The following is an 18,822-nucleotide window of genomic DNA, read 5'->3' as shown; positions in this document are numbered from 1 at the left end:
ACATAGGTGCCCAAAGATGTCAGAAGAGGGCTTTGGCTCCCCTGGACCTGGAGTTACAAGTGTTTGTGACCTACTCAATGTGGATTCTAGGAACTGAACTCCAGTCCTCTGCAAGAGGATTTAACTCTTCAGCCCCACCTCCTTTTTAGGTTTCCCCAAGCTGCCCTTGAAGTCACTTTGAACTTAATGATCCTCCTGCCTCAGCAGTTTGAAGCCAGCCCCAGCAGATAAACTTTAGTAATCCCCCCGACCATTGGTCAAGACAGCAAAGTTGACAATGAAATTAACCAACACGCAAATGATAGACCAAAGAGTCAAACTAAGCTTCAGAGAAAATGAGAACTTATTAACTCACATAACCAGAAAGGGCAAAGGTGTCCTGAGAACTTACTAACTCACATAACCAGAAAGGGCAAAAGTGTCCTGTAATAGAGGAAGGAACAACCGGGTGTCACTGGCCTTACCTCTCTTTCTCTCTTGGTTAGCTTTATTTTCTCACTGGGGCTACATCTGCCTCCAGATGTGGGGGAAGGACATGTCTTCAATTTCATAAACAAACAGCCATTCGACAAAACTCAAGGCGACTCAGATTAATGGTCAGTCGTCCAGTTTGAATGAAAAACTTACTTCCAGAGCAACTCCAATGACCAAAAGGGTAGAAATAAGAAGAAAGAGCCCCTCCTTTCCAAATCACATCTCTATGGTACAAGTGGAGAGTCTCTCCTCAGTAGAGAGGGATTTGAATTTTAAAATCCACCTGCCTGGACCAGCAAGATGGCTCAGCAGATGAAAGTATTTGCTACACAAGCCTAACAGTGACCCAAGTTCATTCCTGAAGCTTATAGTAGGAGGGTAGCCCTCCGGACACCACACAGATGCCCCTGCATGTACATATTATGTACACACACTGCTATCATCACTATCATTAAAAACATTCTACCTGCATTAGCTGGGTGGTGTTGACACATGCCTTTAATCCAGCACGTGGGAGGCAGAGGCAAGTGGGTCTCTGTGAGTTCGAAGCAAGACCTGGTCTACAGAATGAGTTCCAGAACAGCCAGGGCTGCACAGAAAAAAAAAAAAAGGTGGAAAACCTTAAGTAGGGAAGATGGCACTGATGGACACCTGAGGTTGTCTTCTGACCTTTATATAGACACTGTAATGAACACGCCTGCACCCACACATATAGATGCACATGCACACATACGTGCATGCACGCACACACGGGGGAGGAGAGGGAGAAGGAGGAGAGGGAAGAGAAATAGGAGGAGGAAGAGGAGACTTATTATTGTTATTATCATCATCATCATTATTATTATTATTATTATTATTATTGAGCTTTCACATGAATGTGAGTTTCCTTCTCCTTCCATCTTTGTTCCATCTGGGCCTTCAACACACTGGACAGCACCACAAGTGTTCAGGGCAGGTCGTCTCAGTTTGCTGACCCATATGTCAATCATCTCTGGAAACACAGATACACAGTGCTTGTTACCCATTTTCTGGATATTTCTCTCTCTCTCTCTCTCTCTCTCTCTCTCTCTCTCTCTCTCTCTCTCTCTCTTTCTCTGTGTGTGTGTGTGTCTGTGTGTCTGTGTTTGAGTACACTACATGCATGCAGATTTCCTCAGGGACTAGAAGAGGTTATTAGATCCCTGGACCTGGAGTTATAGGCAACTGCAAGCCATGAACATGCATTCTGGGAACCTATAACCTGAAACCTATAAACACAGATACAAAAAGTTGAAGCAAAAGGATCGTGAGTTTCAGGCCAATCAGAGCTACATTGTCAGGGATAGGGTTGAGGGGGTGTCACAGACAGAAACAGAAACAGAGAGTGGCAGACAGAGAGGACTGGAGAAATACTTCAACAGTTAAGACCCATTATTGCTTGTGCAATGTACTAGAGTTTGGATCCCAGCATACATGTCGGGGCTCACAATTGCCTGTAACTCTAGCTCCTGAGGATCTGAGGCCCTCTTCTGGCCTCCACAGACACCCGTGCCCATGTGAAGCCTGGGATCCACATTTAAACACACACACACACACACACACACACACCTACCTGCCAGGTGCTCTATGAACCAATATTTGAGTAACACTTAGAGATGTTAGCTTTCACAGGTAATACCTGTGCTTTTACACATAATACCTGTGCTGGCTAGTTTTATGTCAACTTGACACACAAACTAGAGTTATCTGAAAGGAGGGAGCCTCAATTGAGAAAAATGCCTCTATGAGATGTACATGTAACACTGGACTACCAAAAAGGCAGCATACACCAGCTGATATGTGGCCCCCAACACATATACTGCAAAGGACTGCCAGGTCCGTGTTCAGAGACGATGCACCTAACCCTCAAAAGACTGGAGGCCCCAGGGAGTTTAGAGGTCAGGAGGGGTGGAGGGGTGGAGGAGGGTGGGGTGGGGACATCCTGGTGGAGACAGGGGGTGAGGAGGAGGTATGGGATGTGGAATAGTTGGAGGGTGGATGGGGGGAATAAAATCTGGAGTGTAAAAAAATAAATAATTTTTTTTAAAAGACGTAGATGTAAGGAATTTTCTTTAATAGGTGATTGATAGTGGAGGGTCCAGCCCATATGAGTGTCTCCATCCCTGGGCTGGTGGTCCTGAACTTTATAAGAAAGCAGGTTGAACAAGCCAAAGAAAGCAAGCCAGTAAGCAGCACCTTTCCATGGCCTCTGCATCAGCTCCAGCCTTCAGGATCCTTCCCTGCTTGAGTTCCTGTCCTGACTTCCTTCAGTGATGTACAGTGTGGAAGTATAAGCTGAATAAACCCTTTATTCAGCTGACCCCTACCTTGCTTTTAGTGAAAGTGTTTTATCACAACAAGAGAAAGCCCTAACTAAGATAATATCCTAGAGAAAAGGAGACTGCAATGTCATGTTTCCAGTGGTTGCAACTGAAAGAGATGTGTGCTGGGGTAAGGTTATATGGTCAAGGAACATCAAGAGGGCAAGAAGTACTCATAAGTTTGAAAAATATCAGCACTTAGTTTATCCTTGGTTTCTGGATAAATGTGAGAGATTCGAAACTGGAACAACATCAAGAGATAGAGTTGAGTTTCAAGCAAGCCCGAGTTACGTAGCAAAACCTTCCCCCAGAATTCAACGTGTTGGGCTAAAGAGATGATCCCATGGTTAAAACAGCACTCTTACCAAAGACCTAGGTTTGAATCCCAGCACCTACATGGTGACACAATTATCTGTAACTCTAGTTCCAAGGGATCTAGATTCCTTCTTCTGATCTCGATGGACACTAGGGATGCACACAGTACACATGCATATGTGCATGCCAGCAAAACGCTCGTACACATAAAATAAATCTAAAATGAGTTTCATTCTCTGTTTTGCTATTTCCTTTAATGATACTGATAATAAGTGACATGAATATGCACCCAACAGCATGATATGCTGGCTTAACAAAAATCTTACGCCGTTAATCCCAGTCCTTTGGAGGCAGAGGCAGGAGGATCTCTGTTGGTTCTAGGCCAACCTGGTCTACAGAGTGAGTTCCAGGACAGCCAGGGTTGCACAGAAAAACTCTTGTCTCAAAAGCCAAAAAAAAACAAAACCTTAGCTTAAAAGCTGTACATGAGCTAAACTTTTACTTACAGGAGTTTTGCTTGCTTATAAAAAGTCCTTACTTCTTATCTGGGAAAAACAAACACTTGCCAGAAGCTGCCTGAAAGGAATTTTGTCACAGCATACAAAGGTCATATTGCAGAGACCATTTCTGTTTGCTAAGAGAAAAATCCTTTACCAGCCAAAATGAGTTGTTATTTGCAACTACCTGTATATTTTATTGCTGCCTGCCAAGTGTTTGTGTATTATTAGCTACCTACCTAGCTAACTGTTCCTGTAAAGTTGCCTAACTAAATTCCCTTTAGTGATTAAGGGGCTCAGATTCCACTCTAAGACTGTCACAAAGAAAGGGATGATAACCCCAGTTCCTGACCTACAAAAAGCTATAAGAAACTACCAAGGGGACTGGACCTTTCAAAACACAAGTGTGGTTTCTAGTCCATGCATGAATAAAGGTTTCTCCTACCTCTCCAAGTGAATGACTGGCTTCTTGTTGGGTGAGATTTTCCTTTAACAATACTGCAAATAGGGGAAGGTGGAGTTGGGGGATGACATGCATAAGGGGGTACTGGGTGTTTGGATTTGGACCCCAGGACAAGAGACTGAGGTGAATATTTTACATATCAAAACAAACCTGGCCTTCAGGTTCTTCCAGAATTCCTCAGTCCCTACCTGGTATACCCTGCCCCTAACCTTGAACTTTCCAGCCCAGGGCCTGGGCTGCCCTTTCCACAGAGGATCTTCCTATATAATCCAGACATTTTGCTCTCCCTCTCCTCCTCCTTCTCTTCTTTCTTTGCTTGCAAGCCCCCATGGCAATTCCCCTGGCCTCAATCCTTGGGGCCAGTGAACTCAACCAAGAGCAGCTTCCCAATAAATCTGCCTTTAATATAATATAATCTGGCCTGAATTGACTCATTTCACTGGCGGAGAAACAACCTATCACTGGGAGGAGGAGGGCTGATATTGGGATGTAAAGTGAATTACTTAGTTAATTAATAAAAAAAGAAACAATATTGCAATTGCTTTTTTAGTTTTGGAGTTTTTTTTTTTTTTTTAATAAAGTTACCTCCCCCATGCTGTTTGGTCTCTCTCTTGTGGACTTGTCTTGGATGTAGAGTTTTTTTTTTTTGGTTTTTCGAGACAGGGTTTCTCTGTGTGGCCCTGGCTGTCCTGGAACTCACCCTGTAGACCAGGCTGGCCTCGAACTCAGAAATCTGCCTGCCTCTGCCTCCCAAGTGCTGGGATTAAAGGCGTGTGCCACCACTGCCTGGCTGATGTAGAGCTTTCTATAAGATGGAGCCTCATTTCTGTGTTACTCACAAGGCAAAGAAGTAAAGGCAGGAATTGTTGAGTGTCTGTGATTCATCTGAAAAATCCTTGTAAAGTGCTATAATAGCATGCTCTACATGAGCAAAGCTCAGAACCCGTGTAAGTAGCTTGTTTACCGAAAGATAGTCTTTTGTCCTCGGGCCAAATATTTGGAAACACAATGCACTTAACTGGCACACCTCACCAGGGCTGATCTGTGTAACCAGCCATCCCTGGCTTGGCTTTTATCTTCCTCTATCTACACCCTTGCTTCAGCTCCTCTGCCACAGACATACAATTACTATTATTATTGCTTGATAATAACTGTAATTACTGCCCATGATGGAAAAGACAGGGAGAAAGTAACAAATATAGAGCTGAAGAACACTACATCAGGAAAAACAACTGAACATCCTAAACAGGATCACTTTGTCTCTATCTGTCACCTCTGGAACTGAAGACAGGCAATCAGGGACTTGGGTTGGGGGTGTGTTGAGTGGGGGAGACTCTAGGCAAGAGATTCAGAAACAGAAATGCAAAGTCCTCCCGCGTTCCTAGAGGGGACCCGGAAGCTCGGCTCGGTCCCGGAAGATGAGATGCTGACCTACTTCCGGTCTTTGTGACTCATTGTGTCTGTGGCGAGGTGTTGGGAGGGCCTAGGTCCGTGTGCAGTGCCCTTCGGCCGGGTTGAACCCCGAGTCAGCCGTGCTTGGTCGCCCGGCGTCCCCAGGCCGCTCCGGAGACTCACGGTGAGTCTCATGGCGGACTCTCGGAGGACGGGCGGGCCGCGAGGGTGGGCCGTGTGACCACCCGGGGGGCTTGGAAAGGAGCCCTGCGGGGTCCCGGCGGTGCTCGAATCTCTGGGGTCAGTGAGGAACCCTTTCTTGTCATCATCCTTGTATAACATTTCTGAGGACAAGATCACAAATGGACGTGATCCCCATGTCTGGATTCTTCTCTCCTCCCTCCTGTCGCCATTTGCTGTGGTTGCAGGGGAAAGTGTTTTGTGTGGTTTTCGTTTTATTGCTGTCCTTCACTTCCCCGGGTCCCGTCCTCCTCCTGGGTCCTTGAGGCTCTTGAGATGAACGACGCAGAAGACCTTGAGCTCTGTACACGTTTTGAGGTTCCGAAAACATTTCCAGATAACCTGCTTTTCTGTCTCTCCATCTCCCAACGCTGAGCGAAAGCGCTGGAAGCTTGACAGTGGTTAAAAGATCTAGTAGAAATTAACAGCCGGCTGTCAGCTTTCTGGAATGCTTCAAAAGCTCTTGCTGGTTCAAGCCTGTTTAAATGTGCTATCTGAGAGATTAGGTGGAGTGTTCGTTCACCTTGCTTGATTGCAGTGGGTGAGACATGAAGGGTATCTGGGAGAAATCACACTGGGCCAGTAGGAGATTGATTAATGACCTTAGATGAGACAAGACGTTTGCCAACTGTCAGTTTTATTATCCATACAATTAACTACCTGCTCACAAAGGTTCTTCAAATTTGAAATGAAGTGGAGTTGGTAAATGTAATTTAAAAAAAAAAAAAAACAGCTCATTTAGTTGGAAGTTCCCCATCCGTCTCCCTCCCTTCCCTACACACGTGTGGTACAAACACACACACACTGATTATAGAGACTGACTGTTCTATGGCCTGGGACCAAAGAAAGCATTTATTGTACAGGGCAGTGCTAGGCGGATTGAGGGCAGTCAATAAATACTTGTTGGAATTATGAAGAATTCATTGTAACCACATCAACAAGTGAAGTTACTAGAAAAGCTGGCCAAATGTGGGAAAATAGCTTCATTACAAGGGAACTATAGTGAAGCTTTATCCAGATGGTTTTTTCAGGTCTGTGTCCTCATTCAATTACTATACAAGATTCTTACTTATTATTTTACTCAGATTCATCTTGTTAACTGCTACTGTATACTTTTTTTTTGATTCCCTATTTAATGTCTCCATTTAGAAATTTTTCAAGTGCTCTATACTATATTTAGATACAACCAAGCCAGTGTACTAAGTCTCAAATCTTAGCTTTTCATTCTGTGGTGGTATTGATATTCTTTAGATATCTTTTTAAAAAATGGGGTCATCTCTCTAGTTTTGGCTGACCTTGGAATTCCAGCCACTGCCTCCAGAGTGCTGGGGTTAGAGACACTTGCCACAACACTAGACTGCTATCTTTTAAGACTAGCTTTTTCATATTATAAAGCATTTTATTTCTGTTGACAAGGGGAGTAAGGAACGTTTATTTAAACTTGCAAGACTGTGACATAGAAGAAAGACTGGATTTTGAGAAAACATCCTTTGAAGTAAACCATGCTTGGAGGCCAGGGTCTGGAGTCCTTTCCCGTCAGAAGTCATTTGTTGTTTTCTTTGGTGAGGTCTGGTTGCTGGGCAGTGATCTTTTCTAAAGGAGATGATACGTCAGAATGTGTTTTGTTTTAGAGGGACCCCAAAGGTGGTTTTCTGCCTTTCTTCCTCTGTCCCTACTTCACTGCTAGTAAGAATACTGGAAACTACTCAGGGACGTGAGACTTATTTGCAGGAGACATAACTCATCTGCTCCAGCCCACACTGCCTCTGCTGTTACAGGATTTCTTCCACTGTTAATCTTTTAAGCAAGCTGAAAGTTGTAATGCATACTTATATCTCTTGAATTTACTTTGTACGTTTTTTTGTCCTATTTTCTGACCTCAAGTAGCCCTGTTAAGCCTCGAATTCACTATGTAGCCAAGACTGACCCTACAGTCTTGATACCCCTGCCTCCACCTCTAAGGTGCCCGGAATACAGACATGCTCCACCACACCTGGCTTGTCTGTGTTTTCTATCCTGGTGTGCTGAGGTTGAACCTAGGGCCTTATACATGCTAGGCAAGTGTGCACTGCAACTAAGCTATGTTACCCAACCCTTAAGTTCATTTTTAAAAAGTAAGACCTCCCCAGTGCCTACTAAGTGCCAGAAACTTTTTTCAGAGTTTCATAAACTAATTTGCTTAATTTAAGAAACAGTGAACATACACACACACACAAAGGCAGTATCTTGGTAAATTCAATGAAGTGTTGTTTGACTGAAGCCAGGGCCTTAGACTTCATGCACTCTGCCACTGAACAACACCCCTGGTCATTTTACATTTTGTATTTGTTTTGTTGATGTTTGGGGGTTTTGTCGTTGGTTGCTTTGATTTGGTTTTGGCTTTTAAGCTGTCTTTTATAGCCTGGAATGGCAGTGAGCTCCTCATCTTCCTACTTCTGCCTTCCAAGTGCTGGGATTACAAGTTTGTGCTCCTACACCTGGCTCATGTTTTCATTTTAGCCAGGGTCTCCCTAAGTTGTCCAGGTTGGCCCTGAACTCACTTTGTAATCTAAACAGATCTTGAACTTTGGATCTTTCTGTCATACATTTTTCTTAGAAGAATGTTTAGGCAGGAGGTTAGCTCAAAGGTAGAAAGTATTTGCATGGCATGGATCAGGCCCCACAAAATAATTACCGTAATAATACAGTGGCACAGTTGGTAAGGGGTTTGCTACACAAGCATGAGGATCTGGGTTTGGATCCCCAGCACCCAGGTAAAAAGCCAGGTGAGGGGCGTGCGCCTATAACCCCAGCCTAAAGAAAAAGGAGACAGGATCCCCAGAGCAAGCTGACCAGCTAGCCTAGCTCAATCAGCATACCCTGAGTTCAAGTGAGAGACTCTGCCTCTGTAAGGTAGAAAGCAATCAAGAAAGACACCCAGTGTCAACCTCTGGCCTCCACACACAAACACACCACAAAGAAAAACAAATTAAAAAAAGAACTTGCCCTGAGGTAGAACAATCTAGTTTCGGATCCTGGTCTAGCATTTACTTGCTCTGAGAGCTTAGGTAAATAATTTACTGTCTGTTAACTGTAGTTTTAACATTTACAAAGCAAGATGATAATCCTAGGCACCTCTTAAGACTGTTGGTATGTGGTCCAGGGAAGTACTGAGTGTATTATTTGGCACCTGCAAATGTTGGCTCTTACTCTCCTTTCACAATGTTCCTGAGCATAGATGGACACATGGCACTTTAGCTTAGGTTTGCCAAGGCAGAGCATGACTGGGGTGCTGGGTTTGGAGTCATTTTGCTGACTGAATGGGGAAGGGTTTGTGGAGTGCAAAGGTTGATGGGAAATGAAGCTTGAAGAGAAAGTGGAAATGAAGTGGAACCCACTGATTGGGGCTGTAAAGTTTTAGGAGAAATAATGAGTCAGGTAGCGAGTAGATTGTGTGTGAATAGGGCTCGAATAGAGGTAGAGAACCAAGAAGCTAGACTCAAGCTCAAATTGGACAAGAAGTATGAACAAAGTTACTTTACTCAGGACATTGTGGATGTGGCAGTGGGTAGAGCGTTCATCTAGCAACCATGAAGCCTTGGGCCAGCACTGCATACAACAGGTATGATGGCTCACTCCTGTAATCTCAGCACTCAGGAGGGGGAGGCAGGAGAATCAGAAGTTAAGATCATCCTCAGTCACTAGTGAATTGGAGGCCTGCCAGGTCACATGATATGACTCTGTCTTAAGTAATTCACTCTGGTTTTTGGAGGCTCAGTGTATATGAGGAGGGAGAGTCAAAGAAGGCAAGGTATTAATTTAAGCCTATGCAGGTGAGATGCTAGAGGAATGTCTCCCTGAGCTACTCAGTGTTCAAGAAGAGAGTGGAGGGACAACTGACATAGCAGGAGTGGTTCTCCCCATGTGTATAGTTCACCTCCTCATCTCCTTGTTTAAGCTAGACTAATCAGAAGGCAATGTACATCTTGACGGGTGAGTAAAACATTGACCGACAGAGTTAATGGATGGAGTGGGAGTTGTTCACGGCAAGAGTGAAGTCCGTTGGTCATGGCCCACGCTTGGGTTTAGATAACTAGAAATAAGGGGAATTCACCACTAACAGGAAAAATGCAGCAAGACTGGAATAAGAGTGTGTCCTGACGGTGGGAACCCTTGAGCTGAAATAGTATGTATCAGAGATTTGTTGACAGTAACTGAGAGAAACCAGAATCACCTTCAAGCCATGCTGTACTGACCTTTGTATGTGTGTATGGGGCTGGAAAGAGATCAGCACTGAACTGAAACAACTGAAAACAACTGCATATGGGAGAGACTGTCTAAACTGCCACTGAGGGCTAGTGCCTTGTCTCAGCTGCCTTAGCCTGATGGACCTGAGGTCAGTCCCCCAGACCCACATGGTAGGAAAATCTCAAAAGCTGACCTTTAACCTCCAGTAGCTCACTGTGGTATATGCATGTATGAGTGACCATAAGTATTTAAAATAAAGTTGTTTAAACCTGGTCACAAAAACTTGCATGCCTCTTTTGTTCTCAGTGTTTTATATATTACTACTGGAAGCTAGACTTTGGCTACTTTGTGGGTTCTTTTTTCTTCCACTCCTTTTCCCCCCTTTCAACCTCCTAACACTGGATAGGAGAGGAAAAACAATAGAGAAAAAGCGGACAATATTATAATTGCACTACTTCCTGCTGATTGGGGCATCAAGTTCCCTGGGCCACTCTTCACTGTCAAGATATCTAATTTCTTCTTGTTTCTCTGTTGCAAATACTAAATAACAAAACCACAACCAACAGCAAACAACCAACAACCCACACCACCTCTTTATGCCCTAGCATTTATAAGACCTCTGAAAGGTCCCCAGAATTCTAAATGTCACATAGTCCGTGGAAATTATCACACTTCTGCTGAATACAAGTCAAATCATAGCTGCTATAGACAGTCTAAAGCAGCCCCATATTCCATACCTGGGATTAAAACAAAACCATTCTCATAATGTTCTTGTTTCTTTTTTTAAAGATTTTTTTATATACAGCATTCTGCCTGCATCCATGCCTGCAGGCCAGAAGAGGGCACCAGGTCTCACTATAGATGGTTGTAAGCCATTGTGAGGTTGCTGGGAATTGAGCTCTGGAAGTGCAGCCAGTACTCTTAACCTCTGAGCCATCGCTCCAGCCCCAATATTTCTGTTTTTTAAATAAACCAAAATTCCAAAATTGTCACTACACTACAGTCCATGATTCCATTTCTACCAAATCTAATTAGTATTTTTAAGTGAGAACTGTAAAATTATAGATGCTTTCCTAGTTTAAAAGTATTGGTGTGCTCTAAGGATATAGCTCTGTAGTAGAGTGCTAGCATGTACCCTGGGTTTAGTTCCCAGCCTTTTATAACGTAAAAATTAATTTAACCTAAAAGCTCTTGATTTAACTCATTGTGATACAGTTAGATAGATGGTCAATTTATAAAACATTCTGTTTTTGTTTTGTTGGGCCCTTCAGTTTTTTTAAAAGGCATGTTAATTTATTTATTTGTGTGAATGCAGGTGAATGTGTGGAGTATGAGGTCAAAGAACCGCTTACAGGAAACTGTTCTTTCCACCAGGCGGGTCCCAAGCATCTTCTTAGGTCATCAGATTTGATGGCAGCTGCCTTTACCCACTGAGCCGTCTTGCTGGACCCAGGACGCTTGGTTTTGGTTGCTGTAAAAGTAAAGACAATGCTTTGGAAGACCAGTAGGTGCAGATGGGAGGATTGCAGTTATCGTGCTCAGCAATTCAGGAAGCACACCCCGTGCTAAGTATTTGTTATTAAATTCAAGTTTCCACAAGTTTATTTTTATTTTCTATGATTTTTTAAAACTTAATGCAATTAATATTTAACAAACATGGTGATAGGGATTGCAAATCACCTAATTGTCCCCACTTTTAATAGTAGAGGGGACAAATCCAGTCACAGTGCCCCTAACAAGTATAAGATTTCTCGTCTCCTCAGGCTTGGCAATTAGAGCTTTAACCACAGAGCCATCTCCCAGCCCCTCCAGTGTAAGATTTAAAGTGTCATGGAACATTTAAGGTTTCCAAAAACCCTAACTAGTTTTTGCAGAGTAACCAAAAAGTTGAAGTTTGCTATTACTAAAGACTTTAGTTCAAAGCCAGGGAGGTAGCTGAGCAGATAAACATACTTGCCACCAAGCCTGACAACCTGAGCAACCCCAGGACAGTTTTTATGGTAGAGGAGTCCTATGACCTCCACACGTGTTCTGTGGCATATGTGTGGGTGAGTGTGTGCGTGCGTGTTAAACGTAAATAAAAGGCAAAGTTCCATTGGCATTCTTCATTTGGAAGGATTTTTAAATGAGCTAGAACATAGTTGCAAGTTTGTTTTTTGAAGGCTTATTTGTGCCTGTTGTTTGTTGTTCATGTGTTTGCCAGATGCATACAACTCACATCTTGTGCTGTGATTTTGTGCCAAAATTTAAACCCAGTCCTCATGATGGCACAGCAGGTACTCTTAGCCACAGAGACATCTCTCCAGCCGCTAGTTCCAAGTTAGTATTAGAAGTGACATCAAGGCTAGTGCAGCTCTGTAGTGGTTTTCTCCTTTATTTTTAGAGGCATTCTTAGCACCCTTATATGAAGGATTAGTAGCACAGGTTACTGTATATACCTGACATGTGCACATTCTCATGTATGTGTGGCTGCATACAGGGGCCAGAATACAGCCTTGGGTGTTTGTTGTTCCTCAGGTGCTGTCTACCACTAGCCTAGAGTTTACGGAGAATGCTAGACTGACAGACCTTTGAGTCCAGGGCCCCACTTTTCTCTGCTTCCTGGTCAATTTTTATTAATTCTTATTCCCCCTTCCCCTCTCCCCCCCTTTTTTTTAAACTTTAGGAATAGTGCAGGAATCAATAGAAGACAGTTGCTAGGACAGAAACTGCACCCTGACCCTGTTGGACCCCACCAGTTCACTGAGCCTGAATGATGACTGCTGAGTCAAGGGAAGCCACAGGCCTATCCCCACAGGCTGCACAGGAGAAAGATGGTATAGTCATCGTGAAGGTAGAAGAAGAAGATGAGGAAGACCACATGTGGGGGCAGGACTCTAGCCGGCAGGAGACACCACCACCCGACCCAGAGGTATTCCGCCAACGGTTCAGGCGCTTCTGTTACCAGAATACTTTTGGGCCTCGAGAAGCTCTGAATCGACTGAAGGAACTTTGTCATCAATGGCTTCGACCAGAAGTCAACACCAAGGAACAGATCTTGGAGCTGTTGGTACTGGAGCAGTTTCTGTCCATCCTGCCCAAAGAACTACAAGTCTGGCTGCAGGAGTACCGGCCTGACAGTGGAGAAGAGGCCGTGACTCTTCTAGAAGACTTGGAACTTGATCTGTCTGGACAACAGGTAAAAAGATATGACACCTGTGTGTGTAAGAAGGACACGGACTTAGGAGTAGGCTCAGAGGGGAGTGTTTGGAACAGCTGTTTTTGCCTATTGCTCTCCTGGACTCTTTCAAAGAGTTCTGGGGGCTTGGCAAACTAGCTCACTCGTTTCTAGAGCATGTGCATAGCATTTGTGAGGCTCGGGGTTCAGTGGCTGACCATAGAAAGGATGAGTGGGTGGGGGTGCCTCCTTTCAGCATCCTCTAGAATACTTAGAGGCTTCTCTTTAATATTTCTAATTCCTGTTTTAAAAGTGATTTGTGGGACCTGACACAGTGCTTCATGCCTCTAATCCATGCACTTGCTAGAGCAGGAGGATTCGGAGTTCAAAGCCAATCAGAAGTTTTACCAGAAAATATTTTCTCTCCTCAGGTCCCAGGGCAAGTTCATGGGCCTGAGATGCTTGCCAGGGGTGTGGTGCCTTTGGATCCAGTTCAGGAGTCCTCAAGCTTTGACCATCACGAAGCTGCGCAGTCTCGTTTCAAGCATTCATCTAGGAAGCCTCGTCTCTTATCATCCCGAGGTAAGAAACTGGGTTCACTTGTGGAAAAGAAGTAAATGTTCAGGTTAGAGGTGGCTTAGTTGGTAGGGTGATTGCCTGTTGTACATGAGGCACTAGGTCCCATCCCAACACTGCATAAAATGAGACATGATAATACAGTCCTTTATCCCAGCATTCTAGAGGCAGAAGCAGATGGGTCTCTTGGGTTTAAGGACAGCCTAGTATGCATAATGAGTTCCAGGATAGTCATAGCCACATAGCGAGGCCCTGACTCAAAAACAGAAAGGCAAGTGTGGTACACAGTTACAACATTCAGGACATGGTGACCAGAGGTTCAGAATTTCAAGGTCATCCTGATCTACATAGCAAGTTTGAAGTTAGTCCCGGCAGCCCAGGTCAGTGAAGGAATGAGACCTTGCCCATACCTCCAAATAAAGGTGGGAAAGTAAATGATCCAAGATAGAGGTATCTCGTTCTATGTTACCAGCTAACTCCACAAAGCAGCATGCTTGTTTGGTTATATGCTCACAGAGCAATCCTAGGCTGAGTGTTTACTATGGAGGTAAGTGAACTGTGCCATGTACTCATTGAACATTATATCATGTGTTAAACTGTGTGCAGTCCAGATGTCCAGCAGAGTTCTGAGTGGAGGGAACTAGAACAAGTGGTATATTATTTCCAGCTTGAATGGTTTGTTTTGAGACAAGATCTTGCTATATATCCCAAGGCTGGCTTCAAACTCACAGTCTTCCTGCCTCAGCTTCCTGAGTACTAGAATTATAGGTATATACCACCAGGCCTAGCTTCCAGCCTGGGTTTTGAAACACTTTAGCTAGCGTTTCTTAAATAATTTTTTGTAGGAGTCTTAAGTCTTTCTAAAGATTTCATATGTATCATTGGTTTTTGGTTTTGTTTTTTTTTTTTTTTTTTCTTCAAGACAGAATCTCTCTGTGTAGCTTTGACTGTCCTGGAACTCACTCTGTAGACCAGGCTGGCCTCGAACTCAGAGATCCACCCATCTTGGCCTCCTGAGTGCTGGGAATAAAGGTGTTCACCACCACCTCCTGACATAAAATGTTTTATACCATTCTTTTCAGGCTTCCAAAAGGAAGAGAATGAGAATGATTCCCCTTTTAGACTGAGAAAATGAGAAGAGTAGTAGTTCGGATTTCATTTCTATAAAAATCTGTTGCATTAGGTCGGTTCTCCAACCACTTTACAGAAATAGACAATACTTTTATCAGAATTTAAAATAAAGCAGCTATATAGCATATCAGAACAACGGTTAAAAGGCTCAGCAATTGAGATCTTACTGTTCTTACAAAGGACCAGAGGTTCACCTACATCAGGCTACTCACATCTGCCTATAACTCCTGCTTCAGGGGATCTGGTGCCTTTTTCTGGACTCCAATACACAGATAGACAGACAGACAGACAGACAGACACACACACACACACACAGAGTCTATTTTCTTTTTAAGTTTGTTAAAGAGTTACAGAAAAGTTAAAGTATGTTCCTTCACTAGTGTCTTTATTTGTGATGTCATTTAGAAGAGGGATATTAGAAGGTAGAGCTTAAAGTGGCGTTCTCTCTCCCAGGCACCTTGGAAGACAGCCAGCAGACACGTATAGCTGCTGTATAGGTTCAACTCCACCTGTGGCCGTTTCCTCCTCCACAGCAGAAGTTACAGTGGTATCATTGGGTGCCAGCTGGAGAGGAGAGGACACTCAGGATCCAAGTCCCATATTGTTGCTTCAGGTAGCTAGGGAGATGGTTTTAAAGACTGCAGATAGGGTTGTTATTTTCAAAATTGTTATTGAATGGATTTGTTCTCCATTTCTTCTCTGTCTTGTTCTATCTTGTTTCCTAACTCTGAGAAGGCCTAAGTGCTGAGGTCGTCTTGTATGTATTTTGCCTCACAAGTAGTAACAGGTAGAAGATGCAGTGATGAAGTGGTCTGTTTCGGTGGTTTTTGGCAGCTCAGACCCATCTTCTATCAGTTACATTTCCAAATCTAAGATGCTTGGCAAAGGAAGGAAAAGGAAAAATTTTAATTTTACAATTGAGTTTCTTTATTCTCGTTACTCGTTGCGTACGGTTGGTAGTCATTTGCAGTGTTACAGCTGCTTTTCGTGTGTTGACCCATACCTTTCTACATTTGCACATCTCATCAACATTTGAACAGTGTGTGTTTTATTAAACAGCAACCATGACCAAACAGAGAAACATGGATCAGAATGGCAGAAATGTACTTAGAAGTATGAAGGTCGTCTCCTTCTTCCCCGTCATTCTCAGTGTTCTGTGAGCTTGAAGATATGTTGTTCACAAGTGTCGGCAAAAAAGGGAGTCCAGTGCTGTTCCTGCACTGGATAAAGTACAAGTCAGACCGCAGCTACTGATCCTAAAGCTGAGAATAGTAACCTAGCACTCTAAACTGACAGTACACAGTCATCAACCTCTTCAGGGCCTCACTTTCTCCTTTTAAAGTTTGGACCTGGTGATTTTAAGGACCCTTTTATGAGCTCCATGAGATTCCAATATAAGAGTAATGGTCTTGAGGAAGCTTAAGTCTTGCTTCCTGTCAACTGTATCCTATGGAACTATCTTTCTAAGTAGCTATATATCAAGCAGTGATATGCTGGTGTAGGAAGGAGATTGCCGGGACTCTTCACTGAGGGAAGCTCAGAGAAGAGCCGGTTTTACTCACAGCCCCTTTCTCCTTCTCAGCTCTCCCTGCCACCCACGTTCCTGCCCCTCATCCTGAGGGGAATCCCAGAGACCAGGCGATGGCATCTGCACTATTGACCGCAGATTCCCAGGTGAGCCATGGGCCCCTTTTCCCTCCTGAGACCCTGGATTTGCCCCTTTCTGGAGCATCTTTCATGAACCTCAGCCAGGTCACTTCCTCGTGGTGCCCAGCCCACAAAAAAGCCCACTCCTCTCACTGTAGGCTTCTTCCACCATATCTCCTTCAGTCCATCAGGGTTGGTCACATGTTCTCTCCTAGTGTCCCACAGTCCTGCCCTCAGCTCTGTCTTTGACCTCAGGTTTGGGCAGTAGGACTGTCCCTGATGCTACAGGGAGCTGAGTATGGGGATCTCCTGTTATTTCAGGCAATGGTGAAGATCGAGGACATGGCCGTGTCCCTCATCCTGGAGGAATGGGGATGTCAGAACCTGGCTCGGAGGAATCTCAGTAGGGACAGCAGGCAGATGAATTTGGGGAATGTGTGTTCCCAGGGTAAGACTGATGCAGAATTCATGTCTGCTATAAGATTTTTTTTTCCTTCTGTGCTGGTTAGTAAGGGAAAACATTTGTGTTTGTTGAGTTTCCAAGGCATACCACTCCAGCTCCCTGATTCCTGGCAGGTTTGGTGTGTCTAGGTAATTTCTGCTCTTTGAAATCAGATCTTCTGCTCTGAGTCTTTCTCAGCTCTCCAACCATTTGGTTACCTGGGAAGATTCTTTCTGTTCTGGTGCATTATACTTCAGCTTACCTCTGTCAGGGGAAATCTCCTTTTCCTAGTAGAGATAGCTAGGCAAACTGGCCACCAATCGAATTCCAGACCCCTCCCTTTTTTTTTTTTTTTTTTAAACCATGTTCCTAAACCTACCAAGATGTCCATCCTCCTTGGATGTTTGCCTTTATCCTGTTAGAGATTGCTCAATGTGCACTTTGTGATTCTATAGCCTTGCGCCTGGTTCCCAGGTCCAAACCCAATGATGATTTTCTATGAAGAACTCTTAGTGCTAAGAGTGTAAGAAGAATGAAGTAATTCAAAGGGTCAGCTAGATAAATATCCTACCCAGCTCATGAAACTGTTGCATGAGTCATTCCTAGATCTTAAGTCCTAGGACACAGTGCTACCAAGAAGCCCAAAGATATGTTCAGTAGTAGAAAATTTCATAGCAAAGAACTACTCCACCTTGGGTGGGCAGAGGGAGGATGAACAACTCGGGCATGGAGAAGCTGGGATTTGGTTTAGAAAGAGGCATAAAAGGGAGGATGGTTTTTAGGTACTTGTACTTTATACTCAATAGAAATTAAGAACTGGTCTTTTAAGCTATCACTGCTATAACCTTTGAAGGAAAAAAAAACAGATGGAATAAACGCTCTTAAGAACTGTCTAGCCTGCCGGGCAGTGGTGGCACACGCCTTTAATCCCAGTACTTGTGAGACAGAGGCAGGTGGTTCTGAGTTCAAGGCCAGCCTGGTCTACAGAGTGAGTTCCAGGACAGCCAGGGCTATACAGAGAAAAGCTGTCTCAAAAAATGAAAGGGAAAAAACAAAACAAAACAAAAAACCTGTCTAGCAGCTAGCTGATCAAGGACCTTTGTTTGGAATTCAAAAGAAGTCAAGCAGCTTTCTCTTCTCTGCAGGTGGCTCAGCAGTTATGATGATCCCATCCATAAGTCAAAGATGAGCTATAACCAGTTCCTCTAGTCACAGCATTCAGGAGCCTACGGAAGCACACCCTCTTGGAGTCTTCTCTAAGCAGCAAATTGCAGGGCCAGTGAGATGGTTCAGTAGTCATAGACACTTGCCGCTGAACCTAGCAACCGCTTTGTCCCCAGGATCCACATGTTGAAAGGAGGGAGTCGAGTCTCATGGGTTGTATTCTAGCCTCCACACATGTATCATGGTTCACACACACACCCACACTAAATACTAAATGAATAAATAAATATTTCAGGATTTTGCTAAGGGGTGTGAGAGAGAACTCAGCAGTGAAGAACACTTATTGCTCTCCCAACAGACCCATAGCCAATTCCCAGCACTAACTTGGTATCTCACAACCATCTGTAACTCCAGATCCAAGAGATCCAGTGCCTTCTTCTGACCTCTGCAGGTACCAGGCATGGTAACATACACACATATGTGCAGGCAAAAAATCAATGAACACAAAAAAAATTTTAATTGTTGGGTTTTTTGGTTTGTTTTTGAGACAGGGTTCAACTTCTGTTTTAGATGAGGCTGGCCTTGAACTCATAGAGATCCAGCTGCCTCTGGCTCCCAAGTGCTGAGATCAAAGGTGTGCACCACCATGCCCAGGAGGTTTGCTTTCTTTTCTCTTCTCTTCTCTTCTCTTCTCTTCTCTTCTCTTCTCTTCTCTTCTCTTCTCTTCTCTTCTCTTCTCTTCTCTTCTTTTCTTTTTT

At 43.9% G+C, this 18,822-nt stretch overlaps 1 protein-coding gene across 1 annotated transcript in view; it reads left to right on the top strand.

Annotated features, from left to right (window-relative positions):
- Positions 1-5,553: 5,553 nt before the first annotated feature.
- The window catches only part of Zkscan1 (zinc finger with KRAB and SCAN domains 1), a 16,805-nt gene continuing 3,536 nt past the window's right edge, over positions 5,554-18,822 (top strand). Inside the window, exons 1-5 of the mRNA XM_028782794.1 lie at positions 5,554-5,664; positions 12,613-13,125; positions 13,536-13,686; positions 16,394-16,485; positions 16,780-16,906. Coding sequence (XP_028638627.1) covers positions 12,700-13,125; positions 13,536-13,686; positions 16,394-16,485; positions 16,780-16,906 — 796 coding nt within the window. The 5' untranslated portion in view covers positions 5,554-5,664; positions 12,613-12,699. The remainder of the gene's footprint in view (positions 5,665-12,612; positions 13,126-13,535; positions 13,687-16,393; positions 16,486-16,779; positions 16,907-18,822) is intronic.

The sequence above is a fragment of the Grammomys surdaster genome, unplaced genomic scaffold, assembly GCF_004785775.1.
Source record: "Grammomys surdaster isolate TR1022 unplaced genomic scaffold, NIH_TR_1.0 880, whole genome shotgun sequence".
Taxonomy (NCBI): domain Eukaryota; kingdom Metazoa; phylum Chordata; class Mammalia; order Rodentia; family Muridae; genus Grammomys; species Grammomys surdaster.
This window is presented reverse-complemented; position numbering and strand designations above follow the sequence as displayed.